At 46.1% G+C, this 24,794-nt stretch overlaps 1 protein-coding gene across 2 annotated transcripts in view; it reads left to right on the top strand.

The window, feature by feature from the left end:
* The window catches only part of ENTREP2 (endosomal transmembrane epsin interactor 2), a 221,469-nt gene that overhangs the window by 171,807 nt on the left and 24,868 nt on the right, over positions 1-24,794 (top strand). For both annotated transcript variants that reach the window (XM_081838942.1, XM_081838941.1), the window contains exon 4: positions 9,487-9,615. In XM_081838942.1, the coding sequence (XP_081695068.1) occupies positions 9,487-9,615 (129 nt within the window). The remainder of the gene's footprint in view (positions 1-9,486; positions 9,616-24,794) is intronic.

The following is a 24,794-nucleotide window of genomic DNA, read 5'->3' on the forward strand; positions in this document are numbered from 1 at the left end:
AATTGTAATACTCTTTTCGTGCTAGATTCTGGCTCCTGTAAGGTCAAAACTAGGTCATCTGCAAAAGCTTTAAGTTTGTACTGTTTCACTCCAACCCGTATTCCTTCAACCAACCGGTCTCCTCTAATCATGTTCAAGAGCACCTCCAGGACAGAAATAAATAACAAAGGGGAGATAGGGCAGCCTTGTCGTGTTCCTTTTTCAATTTTAAGCTCTTCTGTCACCACATTGTTAACTATCAGTTTAGCCTTTTGTTCTGAATAGATTGCATCTATCCCATTTTCAAATCCCCGTCCCACTCCCATCCCTTCCAAATTTTTCTTCATAAATTTCCAGGAAATGTTGTCAAAGGCCTTCTCCGCATCTATAAAGATTAAGACAGCTTTAGTATTAATATTTGTTTGCAGAAGTTCCAAAATGTCAATAATATTCCTTGTATTAGCAAACAAATGTCTACCTGGGAGAAAGCCTGCCTGGTCCTTATGAATTACTTCATTTAGAACTTTTTAAAATCTATTTGCTAAAATATCCGCAAAGATTTTGTAATCCACATTTAAAAGGGAGATGGGACGGTAGTTCTTAAATTGTGTCTTTTCAGTTTCTGATTTAGGTATCAACGTGATGAAAGCCTCTTTCCACGTTTCCGGCGCCCTTTTCCCTTCCAAAATTTCGTTGCCTACCTCCATCAATGGTTGTATCAGATAGTCTTTCAATGTCTTATAGTACTTGGAGGTAAGGCCATCAGGTCCTGGGGATTTGCCCAATTGCATGTTCTGGATGGCTTGTTCAATCTCTTGTCTTGTTATTTTAGAGTTCAGGATTGATCTGTTATCTTGTGACAGTTTTGGTCATAACTTTTACTATACGGACCTATACCATAACTTACTATACTTTGACTATACGGACCTTTTACTATAGTAACTTTTACTATAGTAACTTTTACTATACGGACCTTTGTTGGCAAGGTGATGTCTCTCTACGTTTTAAGATGCTGTCTAGGTTTGTCATTGCTTTTCTCCCAAGAAGCAGGCGTCTTTTAATTTCATGGCTTCTGACACCATCTGCAGTGATCATGGAGCCCAAGAAAGTAAAATCTCTCACTGCCTCCATTTCTTCCCCTTCTATTTGCCAGGAAGTGATGGGACCAGCGGCCATGATCTTTGCTTTTTTGATGTTGAGCTTCAGACCATATTTTGCGCTCTCCTCTTTCACCCTCATTAAAAGGTTCTTTAATTCCTCCTCACTTTCTGCCATCAAGGTTGTGTCATCTGCATATCTGAGGTTGTTGATATTTCTTCCGGCAATCTTAATTCCGGCTTGGGATTCATCCAGCCCAGCCTTTCGCATGATAAATTCTGCATATAAGTTAAATAAGCAGGGAGACAATATACAGCCTTGTTGTACTCCTTTCCCAATTTTGAACCAATCAGTTGTTCCATATCCAGTTCTAACTGTAGCTTCTTGTCCCACATAGAGATTTCTCAGGAGACAGATGAGGTGATCAGGCACTCCCATTTCTTTAAGAACTTGCCACAGTTGGCTGTGGTCAACACAGTCAAAGGCTTTTGCATAGTCAATGAAGCAGAAGTGGCAGTCCAAATATTTTACTTATTTATCAAAATTTTCATACTGCTTATCTGTAAAAAAAAATCCAAAACAGAAGCAGTATTATTATTATTATTATTATTTCTGGCTGGGTTTCCCAGTCTAAGCTGGAAGGGGCACTTCCATAAATCAGCCATGAAATTTCTGCCACTCGCTGAATCCCAGGCTCTTGCATTAAGCAAGGAGGAGAAAAGTGTCTCTTTCTCAGCCCCCACCCTTCACAAGGCCATTCTCGCATCTCCTTCTTGCACACATGCGGAGTGTGTTTTGGCAAAGAGCATTTTTATTAAAGATTTTCATGGTTCACAAAAAATGTGCATTGTCTTTTCTCAAATTGTATAGAGAATGTTATGTTGCCATCTTTTTTGGTATTCTTGTTTTGAGTGATTTTTTTACGACACCTGTTTGCTAATAGTCTGGAGTTTTCCCCTCCATACACACGGAAGCAGGGCTTTGAGTATAGGATGTTTATCATTGTTTTGTTGATGTCTAGTGAGTCAAGGTCCCGTCTCTTTTGTGCTATAAGTTTAAGGAGTCTTTTAGCACCTGTTCATTTGTATTGTGATGAGAGGGCTGTGGTTTTTTGTTCTGTTTTGCTAATCTTTTAGGTTTGTTGTTTAAGAGATGCTTTCTCTTTTATGCAGGCTCCTCTGCTAACCGCCTTCATTGTGTCCCAAAGAAGGGGGGGGGGTTGTTATATTGTCTATATCATTTTATTTGAAATAGTTCTGGAGGGTTTTCATGAGGCTCTCTCTGATTGATTGATTGATTGATTGATTGATTGATTGATTTGTGGTTAGGATGGGACTGAAGGATGGCGTGGTTCGTGTTTCCTCTCCCATTCTAAGGGTAGCTCCTACTGGGGCCTGGTTTGTGACTTTAACATTGCCCAGGAGGATCAGAGCTGGCATGAGCAGAATGCTATCCGGTCTGGACATTGTGCCGTGGTGCCCAGATTGGAACGTGTAGCTGGTGTCTCCCGGATATATTTTTTTTGCCCCATATGTTGCAAAGGCCTCAGTCTCGTAGCATTTTTAGCAGGTTGTAGGAGTCTCTAGTTGTTTGGGGTTTCCCTCAGAGGAAGGTTGCTCCATGGGCGTGTGGGGTGGTTGTCTTTCAGGGAGATGCCTCTTATATTAAGGTTGACGTCACCTCCCAGGATTGCTATTACTTCAAAGAAAGAGAGGAATAGATGTAGTGTTTTCTGGATGAATTCTATTTGTTTTGAGTTGGGGGCATATATGGAGCAATTGTCAGTTTGGTTTTGCCATCTAGTGTCCCTTTGGTGAAAGTAAATCTACCTCTTTTGTCTTTTAGCACTGTCGTGGCTTTAAAGTTCAGGTCTGTACAGCTTAGTCATGTTGGCCACATGACCCGGAAGCTGTACACCGGCTCCCTCGGCCAGTAAAGCGAGATGAGCACCGCAACCCCAGAGTTGGCCACGACTGGACCTAATGGTCAGGGGTCCCTTTACCTTTACCTTTAGGGGTGGGAGTAGGATTTAAAATTGAAACACAAAAAGTCAGAGATTAAAAATCTGAAAGTAACAGGACAGGTCTAGTTAGATTGAGGGGGGAGAAGGTAAAAAATAAAAAAGTAAAAAGTAAAAATGTTTTTCAGGTGTTAACTAATAGTAATGCTGAAAGTTATTATTTTTTGTCCTTTAAAAAGGAAGAGAAGGAGGAAGAAGAAGAAGAAGAGGAAAGGACAGCAGTATTAAAATGCTAATAATACTAACAATAAAAAGTTGAGGATTGAAAGAATATCTATCTATCTATCTACACACACACACACACACACAAATACACAAAAATATGCATATATATACGTGTGTGTGTGTGTGTATATATATATATATATATATATATATATATGGGCAAAAATTAAAAGATTAATGAAAGAGGTAGGGTACAGGGGTAAGGGTAAGGATAGGGATTTAGAGGTAGAAGTCAAGAATCAGGAGGATAAGTGAAAAATGGTAGGGGAGGTTAAAAATTTGAAAAGAAAAATATTTTTTCCCCTTTCTGTGTGGAGTAGAGGCGAAAAAGCTTAATTGGGGGGGGGGGAGGGGAAGGGTATGTATATGTTTTAGTAATAATAGTTTGAAGGTATTGTTCAGCCAGTTGGTGTGTGTTTTTACCTGGCTTGGAGTTCTAATTTATTCTGCAACAGGTCCAGCGTAGCTTTATCCTGTCTCCCCTGTGTGATGGAGGAGGTGGGCGAGTGGGGGTGGGGGGTTCAAGCCCTGGTAATGATAATGATGCTGATGGTGGCAGAGGAGAATAAAGAAACATTTAAAAAGAGTAATAATGATGATGATGAGAAATAGAACCTAAAATAAAGGTAAAAAGGTGGGGGTAACCCCAAGATGACAGAGAAAGGAGATCAGAAAAAAGACAAAACTGGGGAGATACAGTTAGAAGAAGAAGGGGGTTGTCTCCCCCCCCCCCCCGAGAAATGGGGAAGAAAAGGGGGAAGAAATGAGTAAAAAAAGAAAGAAAAGGAATCAAAATCCTAAGAAAGAAAGGAATAAAAATATCCTAACCTAAAATAAAAACGCAGGGCTAGGCTAGCATCCTGGGGGAAGCCCTCCTTGGTCCAGGGCTCCTCTGTGGGCGCTGCCATTTTCACCCGCCTCTGAGTTTGCCCATCGAAACAAAAAACAAAATATGGCTTTTTACAATTAAGGGGAAGGGCCAAGCCAAACCAAGCAGACTTGAAGCAGCTGCAGTTGCCGCCTGGCAGAGCGGCAGAGCGGCAGGGACTGCTTCTCTCTCTCCTCTTGTGCTCACGGCTCCGGCTCTCAGATGGCAGGGGGAGGTTGCTAGGGGGTGACACTCAACCACGCTTTGGAGAACCCTAAATTTGGCTCCGGCAGGGCTGCAAGCTACCGTGGCTGCCGGAGCTGGTGAATTTGGAGCGGGTCTGTTAGTTAGCTAGCAAGTAGTTAGCCTTGCCCCAGGTGCAAAAGAGCCGGGCACCAGTCCTGGATGTTGGAGTAGGTGGCCCATTGGCGTGCTCTTAGCAGGCTCTTCCTGTGTTCTAGGGTCTTCTGCATGCCAGGCATTTAGCCAGCCACTGAGCCAGGGATGGTCCTCCTAAGCTGTTGTCTGGGACTCTGGAGACTGAACTGGGAACTACCTGAGGCTGGGAGCCTGTTCCCTTCAGGTACAGAAAGAAATCAGTGCACAACGCCAGCCTCTGCATGCATCAGGCCTCGGGAATATTATGGGCTAGTCCTCTTCCTTTGCCTGCCTACCATGTTGGACTCCCCTCCCATCACCCCTGACCATTGGCAATGCCAGCAGGGAAGGATGAGAGCTGTAATCGAAAACATCCAGAGGGCTCCAAGTTGGGGAAGGCGCCTTCCTTTGTATAGCAGATAGGTAGATTCACCTTTAATTGCAAACCAAATCTAATTCCTCCCCCATCCCTCCCCACTCTGAATATTGGAATCCTGTGCACACTGAAAATGCTTGAAATGGCCCTTGTTCATCTTTTCCCCTCATCCTGCCCCTCACTCTTTACCCCTGCCTTTCACCGCACCTCCTTTACACTTAAAATATTTCTGCATGTGAATATTCAGTTTTTAAGGAAAGAAAGAATTTTTATAAAGTTTTCTTGCCTTTCTAGTCTCATCCAGTATACTTTTCTCCCCCCCCCCTCTGAAATTATTCCTGCCAGCACCCCCTTCTCCTTTCCACTCAGTGGGTACTAACGACTCTGATTTATGAGAGACTCTGTAGGGGTGGACGAGCGCTGCTAAATTAATTTGCAAATGAGCTCTAGTTTATGACTTAGTTCAATCTTCAAATTATATTTTTCTCTCCCTTTATTCTGTGAAGGATGGACAACTTAATATTCTTTTGACAGTATGTATTATTTATTTATTCCCTTGATATGACACGTTTAAGCTCCCAAAGCTTTCAGTTTCCAAGATAACATGGCTATATGAGTGAATAATATCAATCCGTTCCGGAAGTCCGTTCTTAAACTGAAACCGTTCTTAAACTGAGGCACGCTTTCCCTAATGAGGCCTCCTGCCGCCCTTCCACTGTTCGGATTTCATTCTTAGACAGAGGTAAAGTTCTCAAACTGGGACACTACTTCTGGTTTTGCGGAGTTCGTAAACTGAATCGTTCTTAAAGCGGACTGTTCTTAAACAGAGATACCACTATATTTAAATTGTAGCCAAAGATGGTGTCCTCTTTCACACTGTATAGGAGGGGAAACATTCCATGGAGTGCTATCTAGTACAAATGATTTAATAATATCCGGTTGTGCAGGTTTCCTCACATATATTTTGCTTTTTATGGGTTTCATGCAAACCACAAAATCCTGCCCCCCTCCTCATAGCTGGATGTCCTGCTGTCATCAAAGAATTAAAAGCGCAAGAGAAATTTCCTCAGTTTTTTGGTGTGTTGTAGATTTTTCTCTTCTCCCTTCTCCCCCTTTCTTAGCTCTTTTGTTTTCAAGACTTCTTAAATTCACAAATTAAATGGAAAGGACAGCTTTTTTTGAACAAAACACCCCTGCCTGCTTCTCAGACTAGGCTTTGGAAATTTATTTTGTCTTAGTGATAAAATAAATTTGGTTGGTCATGAAGGAGCAGCAAATTTAGAAACTCCTCAAGCAGAGTCAGGTTTGATGTGTAACCTCTAAGCATTCAACTCCAAAAGAGAGGCCTTTTAACCTCTGGCCTCCAAAACCGCACCTGAGCACAGCTGCCGGCAGTGAAGGGCAACCAGGGGCTGCTTATTCCTGAGTAGACCCGTTGTATAGGAAGGTAAGAAGAACCTGCTGGATCAGGTTAATGGCCCATCTAGTCCAGCATCCTGTTCTCACAGTGGCCAACCAGATGCTTCAATGGGAAAACCCAAGCAGGATCCGAGCACAAGAGCCCTCTCCCTTCCTGCAGTTTCCACCAAATGGTATTCAGAAGCATTGCTGCTTCCAATGTGAAGGCAGAGAAGCCACCCTGGCTAGCAGCCATTGATCGCCTCCTCCAGTCCAGTCCAGTCCTCTTTTAAAGCCACCCAAGTTGGTGGCCATCGCTGCCTCCTGTGGGAGAGAGCTTACCTACGTGCTGCGTGATTCCTGCATTGCAGCAGGTTGGTCCAGGTGACCAATGCTACTGTTCCACAATTTTATGAAATATTCAGCAAGGAGCAGTGAGGAGAGATATTTAATAGAGGAGATCTTTGGTTGACTGAGGGTGCTAGAGGTTCTGGGCAAGGTTATATCAAGAAATAAGAACTGAAGGATAGGTTGGTACAAGGCTCTGGAGCGTTTTGGAGGCTCTCCTGCCATTAGGACTGGGGTGCTGATTCAGTTGGTATTTTTCTTTGGATGTACATGTTTTTGGTTTTGAATACCAGGGGATTTCTTCTCCCATGCATCAAAGTAAAGTCTGAAGGTGGCCACCTGGGAAAATGCCACATTCTCCAGCCCCACACAGAACCCACCATTGGTTCACATGAGAAGAGAGCCTCTGTCCCTTAGAAATACGGGGGGGGGGGGGCTTCTGCACTGCCCCTGTTGTTCCTCTGCTTTGAGACCTCATTTGAGAAGAGCAGCAGATTATAATTCCTGAAACAAATACATATTTATGCCCAGAAGTCCAAAAAGAGGTATCATATTTTAAAGGATGATGATAGCTACAGTGGTACCTCTGGTTAAGTACTTAATTCGTTCCGGAGGTCTGTACTTAACCTGAAACTGTTCTTAACCTGAAGCACCACTTTAACTAATGGGGCCTCCCGCTGCTGCCACACCGCCGGAGCACAATTTCTGTTCTCATCCTGAGGCAAAGTTCTTAACCTGAAGCACTATTTCTGGGTTAGTGGAGTCTGTAACCTGAAGCGTATGTAACCCGAGGTACCACTGTATTTCTCTCTCCCCACCCCCCTTGGTATTTGACAACTATCAGTTAATTAAGACTAATGCTGCCGCTGTGTGGGAGGCTGGAATTATTTTATAGAGTTCAGTGTGAGCCACAAAGTCTGTGCCATGCTTGGCCAAGATACCCCAGCAGGTCGGAGCCAGAGCGAAGAATAGAACAGAGGGATCCCCTCTCCCCTCTTTCCTGCCCTAGCCAGCTCTGTAAATGGCTCAGAGGACACCCCAAGCTGCCAGTGAGCCAACACTATGAGTACACAAGGAGGGCTTAAAAAGATAGAGTGTTTCTGTTTTAAAAAATCTATTTTTGATCTTTGTTGTTTCTCTGGCAAGCTTTTATCAGCCTTTGGCAACTGTCAACAACGGGAGCAAAAAGTTGGGATGCTGTAAATTTCTAAATTTCTGCCAGCTGCCCTTCCAAAATGTAAAGATGGGGTTGTAAGGAGCTGAAGGCTGAGCAATTAATCTGCCCCCTTTTGGTCTTCCAGTCAATGGCCCACCCCATCCTGTTGCATTGTCATTGTGCCCTGTTCCTTTACGCATTTTGTTCACATTCCCCCACATAAAATATTTACTTTTCACATGAAATATGCACTCTCCACTGTTGTATAATGCATTTGTTAGTGAAGTATGCGTTTTGTATGTTCCTTTTCATAAAAGCATAGACTTATAGAACTGGAAGGGATCCCAAGGGTCATCTTCTAGCCCAACCCCATTGGAAGTGTCAGATTGGGATGCTCTCTGTGCAACAAATTTAGCCCCTGCTTGTTGATAAGCAGGAGATCTGCCTTTCTGTGGTTTTGGAAATGAATCTTTCATCTCCAGTTCTTCCTGGAGATGAACCTGGGACATTTTGCATGGAAAGCAGATGTTGTGCTCCTTAGCAAGAAAATCCAGGTAACTACCGACTGGTGAGCTTCACCTCAATACCAGGAAAGGTCCTAGAACAGATAATTCAACAATTTGTCTGTAGGCACTTAGAAAAGGATGCAAGTCATACCAGACAAACCTCATTTCTTTTTTTGATGGAGTTACAAGCTTGGTGGATCAGGGGAATGCTGTAGATGTAGTATATATTGATTTCAGTAAGGCTTTTGATAAAATCCCCCATGATATTCCTGTGGAAAAGCTAGTAAAAAGTGGGTTGAACGAGGTAACTGTTAGGTGGATTTATAGCTGACTGACTGACCAAACCCAAAGAGGACTCATTAATGGTTCCCCGTCACCCTGGAAAAAGTGACAAGTGGGGTGCCACAGGGTTCTGTCCTGGGTCCGTTGTTGTTCAGTGTCTTTATAAACGACTTGGATGAAGGAATTGAGGGGATGCTCATCCAATTTGTGGATGACACCAAACTGGGAGGGGTAGCTAATGCCACAGAAGATAGAAATCAGATTCAAGCTGACCTTAAAAAATTGGAGAACTGAGCCAAAACTAACAAAATGAACCATTGGTGCAAATGTCAGGTTCCACATTTAGGCAGGAAGAACCAGCTGCACAAATATAAGATGGGGGACACCTGACTTGCAGTAGAACATGTGAAAAGGTTTGGAAGGTAAGAGGCCTTCCTCTTCCTCCTCCTCTAGGCTCAGCCTCCTGACTCAGCTTCCTTCTTCCTAGGATTCTGTTCATCTAATTTACTTTCCATGCTATCAGATCAGCTGGAGGAAAGCCTGAGTCATCGAGGGCACCTGTAATGAAGCTGCCAGCAAAGGTTACAATGAAAGGATGCCCCCCCCCATCACCTTGCGAGTAGCAAAGTGTTCTGCCTATACTTCCCAGAGGGTTAAAAAAACATGATTTGATACTTTTGAGTGAAAGGGGACTCGGCCATGGAAGCATTCATTCCTTAGTTTTTAGCATTCGTACCTTAGTTGACCAAATCAAGTCATGTTATTAAATCCTTTGTAGGTTTGGGGTGTTGTTTGGTTGGTTGTTTTGCACTTACTAAAACTTTGGCCTGTTCTTTTTTATTCTTTTCTCAGATTAAATTTGACAGTGACAGTGTCTGCGTTTGCTGTGAGCTACAACACCAGCCCTCAGGCTGCAGCCTGGGTGAGATGCTAAAACTGAACCCTTTCCAGGAATGCAACACCGTCAGGCTGACCCTAAAGGTGAGATTCAGATAAATTCTCTCCTCCTCTTTTGCTAGGTTTCTTTGTCACAAAATCAAAACCTCTGGAAATGGGAGATGCAGAAATACTAAAGCATGCTGAGAACCATTCAATATTAGAGGGATTTGACCTGCCATCCTGTGGGGGGGGGGAGGTGTACCATTATGTGAGTCAAGTCCCAGTAAACTCAGTTGACCATCCTTCCAAATAAACACAGAGGACTGGGCACACACAACACAGATGAGCAATTTTTGTTCTTTAGTCATGTCCGACTCTTCGTGACCCCCTGGACCAGAGCACGCCAGGCACTCCTGTCTTCCACTGCCTCCCGCAGTTTGGTCAAACTCATGCTGGTAGCTTCGAGAACACTGTCCCACCATCTCGTCCTCTGTCGTCCCCTTCTCCTTGTGCCCTCCATCTTTCCCAACATCAGGGTCTTTTGCAGGGAGTCTTCTCTTCTCATGAGGTGGCCAAAGTATTGGAGCCTCAGCTTCAGGATCTGTCCTTCCCATGAGCACTCAGGGCTGATTTCCTTCAGAATGGAGAGGTTGGATCTTCTTGCAGCCCATGGGATTCTCAAGAGTCTCCTCCAGCACCAGAATTCAAAAGCATCAATTCTTTCAGCCAGCCTCATTTTGCTTGGATGTCAAACAGTGGTGTTATAGAGGGGAAATGCAGGAGCATATAACTCCTGGCCCTTTTCTACAGCACGAGTGATGTCATCTGCTGGAGCAACAGGGAACATTGCTTCCCTACCTGCATGTGTGTGTGAATTTGTATTGAGACTGTCTGTAGTACAGAGAGAGAGAGATTGTGATCAGCTCCTCTAACTGCAGGTGCCATTTAAAAAATGAGAATCATGCATGTTAAGTCGCTCCTACGTTTCACTGATTGTGTTTATTCTTATCTGTTTCATTTGATGTATTGTTGCACTTGGCTCTTTTCTCTGCTAGATTTATGTCATTAAATACTAGACTCTTCTGCCCCCTGCCAGGTGGCCCAGTGTTCTCTGATCTGTCAGGAGGCCAACCTTAGCTCAGCCTGACAGTTCCAGAGGACTTCTCTATAGCCATGCATGCCCATTCTCTGCAAAAATGAGAACTGTGTGATATGCAGCTTCTCCTATCCCACCCCCTGCACCCCCACCAACCTCCTTCAAAGGGAGAGAATTAGGGGATATGTGAAACCCATTTCTTAACAAGAAAGGCCTCTCGTTTTGAGTTTCAGGTTTGGTTTTTTGTACTGGCATTGCATTTCATCTCTCCCCAACTCTTCCTATCAGAGGCGTCTTGCTAAGCTTGTGAAGAAATTACAGCTAATCAAGTAAACACTGACAGCGATAACGTTCCCTTTCTATAATTATGATTAGTACAGTGGTACCTCTGGTTAAGTACTTAATTCATTCTGGAGGTCCGTTCTTAACCTGAAACTGTTCTTAACCTGAAGCACCACTTTAGCTAATGGGGCCTCCTGCTCCTGCCGTGCTGCCGGAGCACGATTACTGTTCTCATCCTGGGGCAAAGTTCTTAACCCGAGGGACTATTTCTGGGTTAGTGGAGTCTGTAACCTGAAGCGTCTGTAACCTGAGGTACCACTGTAATTGCTACAGGCTGCTGTGAGTGAAAACCGCTGTTAGGCACAATGGGGTTTGGTGCGGCCATTTGCTTGACAAAAGGAAGTGGCACGGAAAAGCCAGAACATGGGAGATGTATGTGCCTTGTGTACAACAAGTAGCTTTAAAAGGGGGTAAGATAGATTCATAGAATTTTAGAGTTGGAAGGGACTACCTGTTGAATTCATAGGAACGTAAGAAGCTCCCTGCTGGATCAGGCCAATGGCCCATGTAGTCCAGCACAGCCCTGTTGTCACAGTGGCCAACCAGATGCCTGTGGGGAACCAGCAAGCGGGACCTGAGTGCCAGAGCACTTTTCCTGCCCATTATTCCCAGAAACTGGTATTCAGAGCATTACTGCCTCCGACCATGGAGGCAGAGCCTAGCCAGGGGTAGTAGCCATCCACAGCCCTCTCCTCCTCCAGGAATTTATCCAATCTTCTTCTTCTTCTTCTTCTTCTAACTCTAGATTGCTTATGAACAAGTTAAAAAGCACAGGTTCCGATACTTATCCTTGCGGGACTCCACTTTCTACTCTTTTCTACCCAGTGAACTCTCCATTTTCCCCATTCTCTGCTTCCTGCAATTTAATGAATTCCTGATCCACAAGAGGACCTCTCCTTATATTCCATGTTTGCTAAGCCTACTCAGACAGCTTTGGTGAAGTGCCTTGCTGAAAGCTTTTTTTTGAAAATCCAAGTACATAGTATCAATGGGATCATCTCTATTTTTATGCTTTTTGACACCCTGAAAGAATTCTGATAGGTTCATGAGGCAGGGCTTGCCCTTGCAGAAACCATGCTGGCTTTACTTCAGCAAAACTTATTCTTCTATATGCTTGTTTATTTTATCATTAATATTACTTTTTGCCAGTTTTACAGAGACAAACCTGTAATTTCTAGGATCCACCCTCTCACCCTGCCCAGATCCCATTTGAAAAATTAGTGTTACATTGGCTACTTCCTAGTTCTCGGGTATGGAGGTGGATCTGAGGGGCAAGTTACACCTTTTTGTCAGAAGATCAGCAGTTGTAGGTGGGCAGAGCTAGTGGAGCATCCCCCTATGTCTGATGGCACTGGGGGAGATGGTGTGACAGGCACTGTGGAATGAGTGAGAGGTGGGGCCGGACAGGGAGATGGGTGAGGTGAGAGAGAGCAGGTTCCTGCTGGACCCTCATTATCAGGCTGCCCCAGTTCTGGAAGGGGCCTCCACCCCCTCACACTCATAATGTGTTATTATAGTATGGCCTGGTGGTGATGGTGCCTACTTGATGGTGCAGAGCGCAAGAAAACAGTTTGGTGTCCTTGCAGAGTAGTGTTTGAACCTAATAATGTCCAGCCCATTCACATCCCACCCTGACACATGAGCAGCGGTCCTTTTGTTCTTCTCCATAACCACCTCAGACAGCCCAAGCTGCACTGTTACTATAAGCCGCGAAATCCAATAAGCAAATGTGGGCAATAACTAGCGCATGAGAGCGACTCATATGGAGGGTATGACGACTGTATCTCAGAGGATTTCCATATCTCAAACAAAGGTTTCCTGTTATGCCCTCTTTCCCCTGCTCTATTTCTCAGGTGTTTCAATAATAGAATGACTACATTATATATGATTTTTTGTGATGGAGGGAGATTGTTTGGAAAAAACAAATTACATGAAAGTGAATGGCAGAAGTCCATGACTGAGGAGTAGGTAAGAGGGATCATTAAGCTATTGCCAATGACAGCCCTGTATTTATTTTATTGATTTATAGAGTGTCTTATCTCACAATTAATTGGCCTTCAGTGAACTTGACATTTGAACAGTTGACAAGGTCCAGTGCATGAAATCCTTGGCCACAGCATCAAAAGATGCACTGCTTAAATGCTCATGGCCCTGGGTCACCAAGTACAGAATAGCTGGCCTGGCTGCTTTATTATTTTTTATTATTAGGCCAACTTCTTTCTTTTGGCCCAGGAATATGCAAGTTTTTGTGCTGACACAGCTGATCCAACAGCCAGGCTCTTCTTTTGCTCTGATGTTGGGGTGGAGAACTTAGGAACCTAGTAAGCTGACTAATCCCAGGTCACGCAGTTTGCTCATCTCACCTGATATTGTCTGTTTTGACTGGCAGTGGCTCTCCCATAGAGCTCTTTCCCTTCCCCGTCTACTGCACTTGCCAGCAATTAAAGTTATGGTCTTCTATTACTGAGCTATTGCTCTTCGCTCCAAAATTTGCTCCACTTTCATAGAAACACGGTTGCCTCATACTGTGTCAGACTAATGGTCTGTGTACCTTAGTGTTGACTGCAACTGCCTTCCCTGGTCTTGGACTCCAAAGTCCCATCAACTGCAGTCATCTTTGCCCATGGTCAAGGGTGTTGGTATTCCAAAGCATCAGGAGGGCACATGGTTGGGTCTTCATTGGCTGGCAGTGGCTCTCTAAGCATTAATAGGAATCTTTTCCAATCCCTTGCCTACCTAGAGTCATAGAATTATAGATTTGGAAGGAACCCAAAGGACCATCTCGTTCAAGCCTCTGCAGTGCTCCCAGCTAAGAGGTGCCCGGGATTGATCCTCGGGTCTCCTGCTTGCAAAGCATCTGCTGTCCAAGTTCCTGCTCTGTTCTGTTCTTTATCTGTTTCCTTGTTGCAACAAAGCTTTACTATAAAGCACATTACAGTAAAATAAATGGCATTCGTTTTCACTCCAGCTCCAACATTAAAAATAATAACAATACAATAAACAAAGATTTGTTGCCTTGGAGGCATTAAAAAACCCCGAATGCTAAGTCCTAAGAGACCATTTTTACATCATTAGGCATTGAGTTAAAATATCCCCTCCCCCCGGTTTAAAAGTTTTATTAAAAGTAAAGTCATCCCTGGAGTAACTACAAAAGCATTACATCAAGATTAGATTATGAAATAGCTCCACAACCTCCTACATATTAAGGAAAAATAAATATTTTAATTCAGAACTACAGTTTTTCTCTTGCTAGAAATGACTGCAAAATTATCTCACTCTGGAATCGTGCTAAACTGAAGGTGCTCAGTTGGCATCACAGGAGACAAATTGGGCCCCTGAAGCAGTTTTATCTTACTTCATGTTACACTTCCATATTTTAATCTAGGAGTGGCAAAAAAGGCTCTGCCTATAAGGAAAGAGGGGACACCCCATGTTTTCAAGTTTTAAGAGAGTCTGTGCTAAAACACTTCCATTTGAGCATCACAATAACCCAGACATATTATCACGGACAGCATCCAGATTCCAAACATTCTGTCCAAACTTACTAAGCTTTACTGGGAGCTGGCAGCAGGATGGTGCACACTTTGCAATCACTTCCACTCTCCTCCTTCCATAGCATGAGCAGAAGGGGAACCAAACCACAAACCCAGCCAACCTGAAGCCATGGTCTGTGTGCTGATCTTGGCTTATCAGGGAGCAGCAAACCATTACCAGACGCTTGTGTCAAGGGAAGGAGCAAAGTGGGCGCAATCGGGCAGCATGCATGACCATTCTCAGTAAACCACAGTAGGTCAGATATTCTGGCTCATGGCGACATGAGACCACTGTGTCTTCTTTCTTTTGCCCATTGTGTGCCGCTGCTCCAGCTGTCTCAGAAGATGTATTTGAAGGCAGAAAACATTTGACCAAGTTGTGAAGAAAGTTAAAACATTGACCTCCTCTTGTCAGAATGGAGCAGTGATGGAACAAGATAAAAACATGTCTTGGATTTTTGAAATGGTTGCTATCAACTCAAGTCCCTTGCCGCAGTGCTGTGAGTTCTGGTAACATCACATCTTGATTATTGTATTGTGCTGTCTGTGGGGCTTCCCTTGAAGGCAGTCCAGAAACTGCAGCTAATTCATGGGCACTGAGCCCAATTCAAGATGTTTTCATTAATTAAGCTGGGGCCAGGTACCTCTCAGAGCTTCTCTCCCTTTTCTGACTTGTTTGTGCCCTAAATTTGGCATGGGTGGCCCTTTATGCTTTCCCGTTGGCATGGGTGGCACTCCACTATGGTGGCACCCTGGCTGTGGAACTCACTCTCCCTGAAGGTGCAGGTGGGTTACAAAGTTATTAAGCTTCTGATGTCTAGTCAGAACCAAGTTATCTCTCATAAGAACGTAAGAAGAACCTGATGGATCAGGCTGGTGACCCATCGAGTCCAGGGTCCTCTTCTCACAGGGACCAAATGGATGCCTGTGGGAAGCCCACAAACAAGACTTTATCACAACAGGTAATAGCTGTGCTGAAGAGCCTGGTAGGTAAGCAGCCTACTTTTCTTCAGCAGCAACCAGTTAGACCACTGTCATTTATCATTTAAAATAAAATTAAAACCTTTTTTAAAAGAAAAGAACACATCCCTGTCCTTGAGCTTCCCAAGTAAAAGGAGTACACGGAGAGCAATTTCATGGGTGAAAAAGCTTTACTGCTCATTATCTCTCCTCCTGTTATTGTGGGTATATCAGCAACAAAGCAGCGTAATTGAAGTCAATCAAGGGTAAAAGAAGTCTTCTTTACAGTATTGCCAAACTGGGCTTGTTTTCAGGCCTTTGTCAGAAACAATGTCAGTCTGTCACCTTTAGGGTTATTGATTACAAGAGTGTATTTCGGCATCTGCACACTAATTCTGCCCTTTCCATGTTTGTGGAATGTGCCTCCAAAAGTTCAAGGGAATTAGAAGAGCTTTGCTAAAGAGCTATGAATCTTATTTCTCCGAGGGAAGCCAATCCTATGCATGGAAGTTGAGCAAGAGGTCCTTCCATACCAGGTCAGCTGCATTTTCTTTACTGCTTTATCAATACTGCTTTATCCATACTACTATGACAGCGGCGCAGAATTTGCAGCCTGTGGGTCAAGTGGGGCCTTCAGGACACACCTCAAGTGTCAGCTGGTCAGCTGCATGCGTTGCTGCACTTAGCAGAGAAACACTCCCGGCAGCCAGCCATAAATTCCTTTCTTTATTTCCTTCTGACAAGATTACATGCAGAATAAACAAAGCGACCCGTCTCTCATGACGCGTTGCTCAAACTACTTTCTCTTTTCCCTCTCCCTCGAGACCAACAGAGCCAACGGCTCAGCCCCTTCTGTTTTCCCCTGTGACGTGGACCCCCCTCTCTCTGAAGCACCCCTTCCTCCCCAGACTCACTATCCTCTTCTCTGTCTTCTGAGGAGGACTCAGTACTGAGCAGTGGAGATTGTTCCCTGTATCCTCTAATTCTTTCCTCCCTCGCTGCCTGCAGTTCCCTGACATCAAGTCATGCCCCTTAACACATTTGGCCTGTAAACCAGAGAATTCCCACACCTGGTCTGAGATTAAAAACCTAGATACATACCAGGAGCCCCAGGGTGTTGGATCCCACAATATAAGAATCAGTGACTGATACCCTTATATTCCATAAGGTCTTCTAAGCATTATTGCCTTGCCAAGTATTGGTTCATAAATTGTACTAATCCACATTTAGTTCTAGAGGCTCTGTCTAGGTGTAATTGCTTATAGCCACTGACTGATGGGATTTGTCACCTTCCCTTTCAAAAGTCATCCACACCTGTGACCATCACTGCATCTTTCAGCAGGAAACTCTGCAAGTAAACCATGCTTTCCTATGTCAGACTGAAAGCTACTGTCCATCAGTTTCACTGAAAATTGGAGCTGCACAGATTTTAACAAGTCTTCCCCAGTACTGCTGCCCCAATCCAATTTGGAGGGATGTGGTTGTCTTTCAGCTGAAACCCAGTCTTGGGTTCTTGCACACTGCCAGGTCTGGGTTGAGGACAACTGTCTGCGGAGACCCAAGATGCAGGAGGTATAGGAGGCAACCTGTAGTCAGGAGAACCAGTGAGGGCAAACCAGAAGGCAAGACTGAAGAGCAGCCCTTTAGTTTGCACCCTCCAAACACCTCTCACAGGAACATGGGAAGCTGCCTGATATGGACTGTCCGTCCAGCTTCATATTGTCTACACTGACAGCCCTAGCTGGAGATGATGGTGAATGAATCCAGGACCTTCTGCCAGAGGCGGAGCTAGCTGCTCCCGCCCCCGAAGCGCCACACATGCTGTGCACCTGGGGGCAGGGCTAGCCACCTGCAGGGGCAGGGCGAGCATCCCAGGGGGCGGGGCAGTAATGTCACCCCCCCCCAGGGATGACACCTGGGGCAGGTCGCACCCACTGCACCCCCCTTCCTCTGCCCGGGGGGGGGGGGTGAAGGACAAAGATGCTTTAAAATAAATAATAATAAAATAACTGTATGCTCTTCTATACAAAAGTTATGTTGATATGTTCTAGCAAAGCAAAAATATGTTTGTGTTAGGAAACAAAATCCTCCCTGCTAGGCTTTCTATGGAAAAGTTCAAATACCCCAATGTCAACAAAGTAAACAATGTCTAATAAGCCAGCACAGGGACCAGGTGACTCTGACAGGTATCATCATAACTTACTCAAGAACAAATTTTGAGAAATCAAAGGATGAAGTGAGCAAGTTGATTGAGATGGAGAACAATGACACCAGCAGTTATCAGGAAAGTAGTGGCCTAGGCTGGATACACAGGTCAAAGATTACTATGTCCAAGGTTTCGTTATGAAACTGTTGACTTTTACAAATGTGTAGTGTATTTTTCCTTTTACGGTATGGATTATAGACACAGAGAGCACAGTCTGTATAGATAACAATTTTACTGTGTTGTACAGGGAAATTTGTTCCTAAATACCCGTCGTCTTCTGTCAAAGTCATTCCTAGCTGCAAATCACTGCGGGAAAGCAAATTGTATTTAGCAATAAAGTAAAATAAGAGCTGGTGAAATTTGGCAGCAAAACCAACCTTCTGGAAGCCTAAAAACTGAAAAAAATTACAGAACTCTAAGAAAACATGGATCTGTTCAAAATTATAGTTTGTATAATTAAGTGAGCCTCAGATATAGTCCTTATTTTGGGGGGTATTTGATTCTTCTCTCAACTTGTTTCTACCTGCAGCAGACCAAAATGTGATGCACACTCTCAGCTTAGAGCTGAAAATTTAAGCAAATGAGAGGTATGATTTGGTAAAAGACATGGTTATTTTTTGTTCACAGATATTTCATCATATTTAATTACGTCTCACTTCTTTGGTGTGTGGTGCTATTTTGTTTTGTTTTTAATTTTTTATTCTGCCTAAAGCTGGAAGTGGCCTAGGTATCTCTGGGGCACTGAAACCGAGTGTTCCTGATCATTGTTCTTCTTGGCCAGGGCTGGGAGCAGCACACAGGCACTCAAAGGCTTGGCCAGTATTCTCTCTAAAACAGATTGCACACACACAGAGAGAGGGGGGGGGAGAGTGAGCAAGCATGCCCCAGAACCTTTTGCAATTTGCAGTGCTTCTGAAATGCAGAAAATTTGAAAAGCACTATAGATGGTAGAGTCTGCAACAAAATAAGCACTCCAGCATAAGTGTGCTATGAGATCGAATTCTTTTTATTGCTAAAAGAGATATAGCATAAAATAAATACCCAAATACCGTATTTTTCACTCTATAAGACACACTTTTCCCCTTCTAAAAAAAGTAAGGGGAAATGTGTGTGCGTCCTATGTAGCGAAAGCAGGCGGGAGGCTCTGCTCAACACTCCCTTTAAAGATGCTCCGCTCGCTCTTTAAAGGGAGTGCAGCTCTTGGGGGAGCCTTCCTCCCGCTGCCCGGAAGAGGCTTCGCACGGCTATACCAGAAGCCAGAACAGCAAGAGGCTATCCCAGAAGCCAGATCCCTCTTGCTATTCTGGCTTCTGGGATTCAGAATATTTTTTTTCTTGTTTTCCTCCTCCAAAAACTAGATGCGTCTTATGGTCTGGTGCGTCTTGTAGAGCGAAAAATATGGTATACCAGTTTTATGCTTTTCATTTATTCCTCCTATTTATAGTTAGGGTTAACTATGTTGTAAGCATCCCAGGGTAGGATATAGAAGCATTCAGTTAAAAAGAAAAAATCAAACAGAATATGCATTTGTTGTTGTTTACTTGGTTAGTTGTGTCTGACACTTCTTGACCCCCATGGACCAGAGCATGGGGTCATGAAGAAAATATGCATAAGAAAAGATAAAAACCAACAAATTTGATAATAAATATACACAACGTTCTATGCTACCGTTAAAAACAAGCCAGTCACAGGACTGGGGACATTCCTTAGCCACATTCCTAATGCGTCTGGCATGGTTTCCGTTTTAATTTGACTTTGATATCTCCGCCAAATAGTGGGTATTTCTTCACACTCAAGTGTCGCAGAAGAGTAATACTGCCTGCACTTAATCCTCAGTGATGGGCGTTCAGTGTCTGTAACACTTTCTGGGTCGTTTACAATTTTTTTGTTTGAAGTGTTTATTTCACTCATTTTCCAAAAATACTTTTCACCCAGAACCAGCGTTCCACTTAAGAGCTGTGAAGCTGCAGCAATAAACCCCACGTAGATAGAAATTCCAACATGTTCTGTTGGAATGGGAGGCACTGCCAAAACCCCAGGAAGCTGAATTCCTTTGTTTGTTAATATAGAATGCAGATTCCACAAAATGGAAATAAGTACATATGTACCTGCTGCCACGTCCATCATTGCTCCAATGAAAAAGAAGGTAGCAATGAAATCATCGTGTTTTCCAGGCGCAAAGATGTTAGTGCAAAGGCAATACAAAAAAACGGTCACCGCATTGGCAATTGAGGCCAGTGGCATCAAGTCCTGGGCAAGGATGATTTCAGAGGGTAGGGACTCCTCATCGTTTAATGGTATGCATATAATGTTGATTTTCTTCATTGTAATTCTACGCATAGAACAGGCACCCCAGATCCCAGTCCCTACAATGCCAGGTTTGTTGCTGCCCATGATGTTCTCAACCTGCCACTCTCTCCATTCAAGGTTGGCAGATGTGGAGCAGATGCTCAAAATGCAGCCCATAAGAGCCAGGGCAAAGGCACCCAGTTGCAAACAGGATACCCTGCACAACAGCCATACCGAAAAGGAGCCACAATGCGCCTGGGGTGGAACTTTAGCTTTGGTACTGGGAAGGCTGGCGATAGGAAGCAAGCTGGAGAAGAACACAGGCAAAAGATAACCGTTAGATATTTAGGCACAGTATCTGTCAGGGGTTCAGGAGCAGAGACACAGGAGAAGGAGCAAATGGAGAGTGAGGAGGAGGAATCCGAGGGGGGTGTAGGCAGTGACAGTGGTCAGAGAGATTCCACGAGTCTCTCCAGCGAATCGGAAGATTCACAGAGAGGAGCGCCGATGGCCAAGGCAAGGGGGGTGCCAAGGGGGAAACCCCAGCAGGCCCATGAGGGTGGAGACGGACGCCTCAGACAGGGCAGTGGGGGCCGTCCTGTTGCAGCAAGACCACCAGGGGGACTGGAGGCCGTGCGCTTTCTACTCCAGAAAACTCAGCAAAGCGGAGCAGAACTACACCATCTGGGACAGGGAGTTGCTGGCCATACATGCAGCTTCAAGGCGTGGCGGCACTTCCTCATCGGAGCCAAACACACGGTGCAGGTCCGCACGGGCCATAAGAACTTGGAGTACTGGCGCACGGCGAGGTTCCTGAACCAGAGACACATCCGCTGGGTGGAGTTCTTTGCAGATTTCGACTTCAGGATAGAATACATCCCAGGGGACAACAACATCATGGCGGACGCGCTGTCCAGGAAACCGCAGTATCTCGAGGAAGAGGCACCGGCGGCCAAGCACATTTTCACGCCCAAGGCGTGGGCATGCGCCTCAGCCACAGTGGACCTGGACGCAGTACGTCGCGCGCTGCAGACGGACTCCTTCGCTCGAGCCAAGATGGAGGAGGTGCGCAGCGGCACGGCGAGGGACGACGAGTTCCAAATACGCGACGGACTGCTCATCCGCAGAGGGGCTCTCTACGTACCGGGAGACGACCTCCGCGCGAGAGTACTGCAACAGCTGCACGACGCGCCCAGCGCTGGGCACTTCAGCAAGGAGAAGACGGTGGAATTAGTAGCCAGAGACTTTTGGTGGCCCAAGATGCGGGGGGAAATCGCGGACTACGTCAATAGGTACGACACCTGCCAAAGGGCCAAGCCAATACACAGGCCGCCGGCGGGCCTGTTGGAACCGCTACAGACACCGTTCGAACCGTGGGAGAGGGTGGCTCTGGACTTTATCACAGATCTGCCCAGCTCGAGAGGCAAGACAGCAGTACTCGTGGTAGTAGACTTGTTCACCAAGATGGCCCACTTCATTCCTTGCGCGAAGGTGGCCACGGCGGAGCAGACCGCTAAGCTGTTCATAGACCACGTGTTCAAGGTGCATGGCCTGCCACGGTCTATCTTGTCCGACCGGGGGCGCCAGTTCATCTCCAACTTCTGGCAGAAGCTGATGGGCATCCTGAACGTCAAGGTCAGCCTGGCGTCGGCGAGACACCCGCAGACCAACGGACAGGCGGAGAGGGTCAACGCCATCATGCAGCAGTACCTGAGATGCTACGCGAACCAGCAGCCGTCGACCTGGGTGGACTACCTACCGCTGGCCGAGTTTGCCTACAACAACACGAAGCACGTGTCCACGGGGGTGACACCGTTTTTCGCCAACAATGGGCGGCATCCCAGAACCTTCCCGGGTTTGGAGAAAGTGAGGGAGGGGGAGCCGCAGGGAGCAGAGGCCGTGGCAGCTGAGTTGCAGGAGGTCCACGAGCAGCTCAGGAGGCAGTTAGAGCTAGCAAAACAGGCTTACAAAGTGCAGGCAGACCGACACAGGAGAGTTGGGGAGGACATCCGGGTGGGAGACTGGGTCTGGTTAGCAGCCCAGGCAGTCCCGGCCAGATCGTTGGCCAAGAAGAAGCTCGGACACAAGCAGCTAGGGCCTTACCAAGTCGAGGCGCAGATCAACCCAGTGGCCTTCTGGTTGACACTCCCGGAGGGGTCCAGGATGCACCCGGTCTTTCATAGATCAGTGCTCACGCCCTACAAGGCCCCTCACAGGTTTCAGGCGCCAGGGACAGCACCAGACCCGCTCAGGGAAGCGCCCACGAGAGGGGGGTCGCCCAGAGGGGAGCCACTCAATGAAGCCACAGAGATTTTAGACTCAAGGTGGGGGGAGGAAGGGATTGAATATCTCCTCGCCACAGAGGACACCCCGGCCAGCGCCAACAGGTGGGTGCCGGATTATGCACTGGAGGAACAGTGGCTCAAAGACGAATTCCATACACTATTCCCGCACAAGCCCATGCCAGCGGACTTTTTCGACGACTGTCTGTTCACACCCATACTCTCGGCCAGCACTTTCCGGGGTTTCTCTTCAGCTGAAGAGTCGGCCCCGGGAGACAGTTCCCCAGAGGGATCGCTCTCAGGGTCTGGCACGGGGGGATCTTATTGGTGGGAGGACCAGCCCGAGGTGGGCTGGCGCAGAGACCTGCTGAAGGGACCCTGGGATGAGGGGTCACCCCTGGCGACAGGGGGAGAGGGGGTCTTGGGTGATTTGGGGGCGGCTCCAGGTTTCGAACACACCGCCCAGGAGATGGAAGCAGAGGAGATCGCCGTCGATGAGCCCAGGACTTCCTGGACTTATCCCGATGGCTGCAAGCCACCGGGGACGAACTGTATCCAGCGCTCACCCCCACAACACTGGAGCTCCCGGAACCCACACCTGGAGAGGGGGAGGGGGAAGGGGGGGCTTTGAGGGGGGGATGGATGTCAGGGGTTCAGGAGCAGAGACACAGGAGAAGGAGCAAATGGAGAGTGAGGAGGAGGAATCCGAGGGGGTGTAGGCAGTGACAGTGGTCAGAGAGATTCCACGAGTCTCTCCAGTGAATCGGAAGATTCACAGAGAGGAGCGCCGATGGCCAGGGCAAGGGGGGTGCCAAGGGGGAAACCCCAGAAGGAAGGGGCCAGCGGGGACTCCCTGAGCAGCAGTTGGAAATCAGGACCAGCGTCCCCACCAGAGCGTAGTGGGGGGGAGGAGTCCCAGGCATCGGGACCAGTCTTCTCACCACCAGAGGGAGGAGATGAGTCAGGATTGGCCACGCCTCCATCGGAGAGCGGGGAAACGGTCAAGAGGAAAGTCACCGGCTGGGCGCACGCGCCAAGTTCAAATGTACAGGCGAGCGGCACAGCAGGTAGCCCGGATAGGGAGCCAGGTCCTAAAGCCCGCCGGAAGGAAGGGCAAGACTCAGGGGGGTCAGCGTCAGAAGAGTCCAGGAGGGAGGAAACCCCAGGGGGCAGAAGGACCCAGAGGAGGAAGGAACAGCGCAGGAGGTGGAGCCGGGCTAGGATCTTCAACTGGTGCGGAAGGGGTAGTGACTCAGAGGGGACTTCGCCGGTCTAGGGCCAAGACGTAGGGCTGCACGCTCTGGGGTTTGAAATGGAAACTAAACTTCAATAAAGACTTTTGTACATTACATCAACCGGGCGTTGGTCCTCTGTGAGCTGGGACCTAGAGGCAGCTCTGACAGTATCATATGGACATCTTCTAAAGTTTGAGCAAACAGTGATGTGCAGCTAAAACAATGCCATCATTCTAGGGCAAATTCTGCATTTCCCACCTTGAGACATAGGAATGGAAAAGTCTGCTGTACCTGCAATCATAAGTGCCAAGAATCAGACTTCCCCAGGGGTGAAGAAATTGCACAACCGCACAACCCCTTATGTTCTTATGGACCCCCTCCATGCAGATAATTGGGCTCTTGTCTTGTCCACTCCTCCTCTGCATTCCTATGCTCCCCTCCCTTCCCTCTCCATTGTTAAAATGTTAAGCATGATCCAACCAAAGTTACGCAATACAGCTACTGTTCAGGAAAGAATCCTTTCTTGCTTTAGTCCTCATATATATTCTCTCTCTCTCTCTCTCTCTCTCTCTCTCTCTCTCTCTTTCTCTCTCTCTCTCTTTCACACACACACACACACACACACACACACACACACACAAAATGTGAAAAGCCTACCAAGTGGCTCTCAGACAGGACAAAAGGAAATAAAAGTCAATTTGTTCTTATCTGGGAAAACACTGCTATGTCGGTGGGGAACTGAGGAGTGCTGCATTTATGCACCTACATGAAATCAGTTCTTCAACTAGTCTCTGGTCTGCAAGGGCTTTTTCCAGGGCTTTCTCTTCGTGTGTCTGACCTAAGAGAAGACCTTGAAGCTGGTCTGAGCACTGCAGCAACTGCCCCTTGGAGTTCTGAGGCAGTTAGAATGCAGCTTGCTTTGAACGCTCGGAACAACACAAATCATAACTCCAGGCTACTGGTCATTTGGAACATTTGGCAACTGCTTGGAGGCAGTATGCTTTTGAATACCAGTATGATTCTGGCACTTTTAAAAGACACTTTTTTGTTAGATGTAAGCTTATGCAAAGATTGGGTACAAAATGTGGAAATAAACACTGAGCGAACAAGATTTGAATAGACAAATAAACAAATATTTAGTTGTTTCCATGGGTTTGAACACCACTTTGAATTACAGCAACTTGATTCAGTAGTACTGGTGAGTCAGACTAAGGATCCATCTAGTCCAGCGTCCCTTTTCTAAAAATGAAAAGTTGTATAACAACTCTGTGGGGACAGGCATTTATTAGCTCCCTATTGCAGTGTGGACGAGGTGTGGAGACGTCTGATACTGTCAAA

This window comes from Podarcis erhardii (genome assembly GCF_964252035.2).
Source record: "Podarcis erhardii genome assembly, chromosome: 14".
NCBI classification, from domain to species: Eukaryota; Metazoa; Chordata; class Lepidosauria; order Squamata; family Lacertidae; genus Podarcis; species Podarcis erhardii.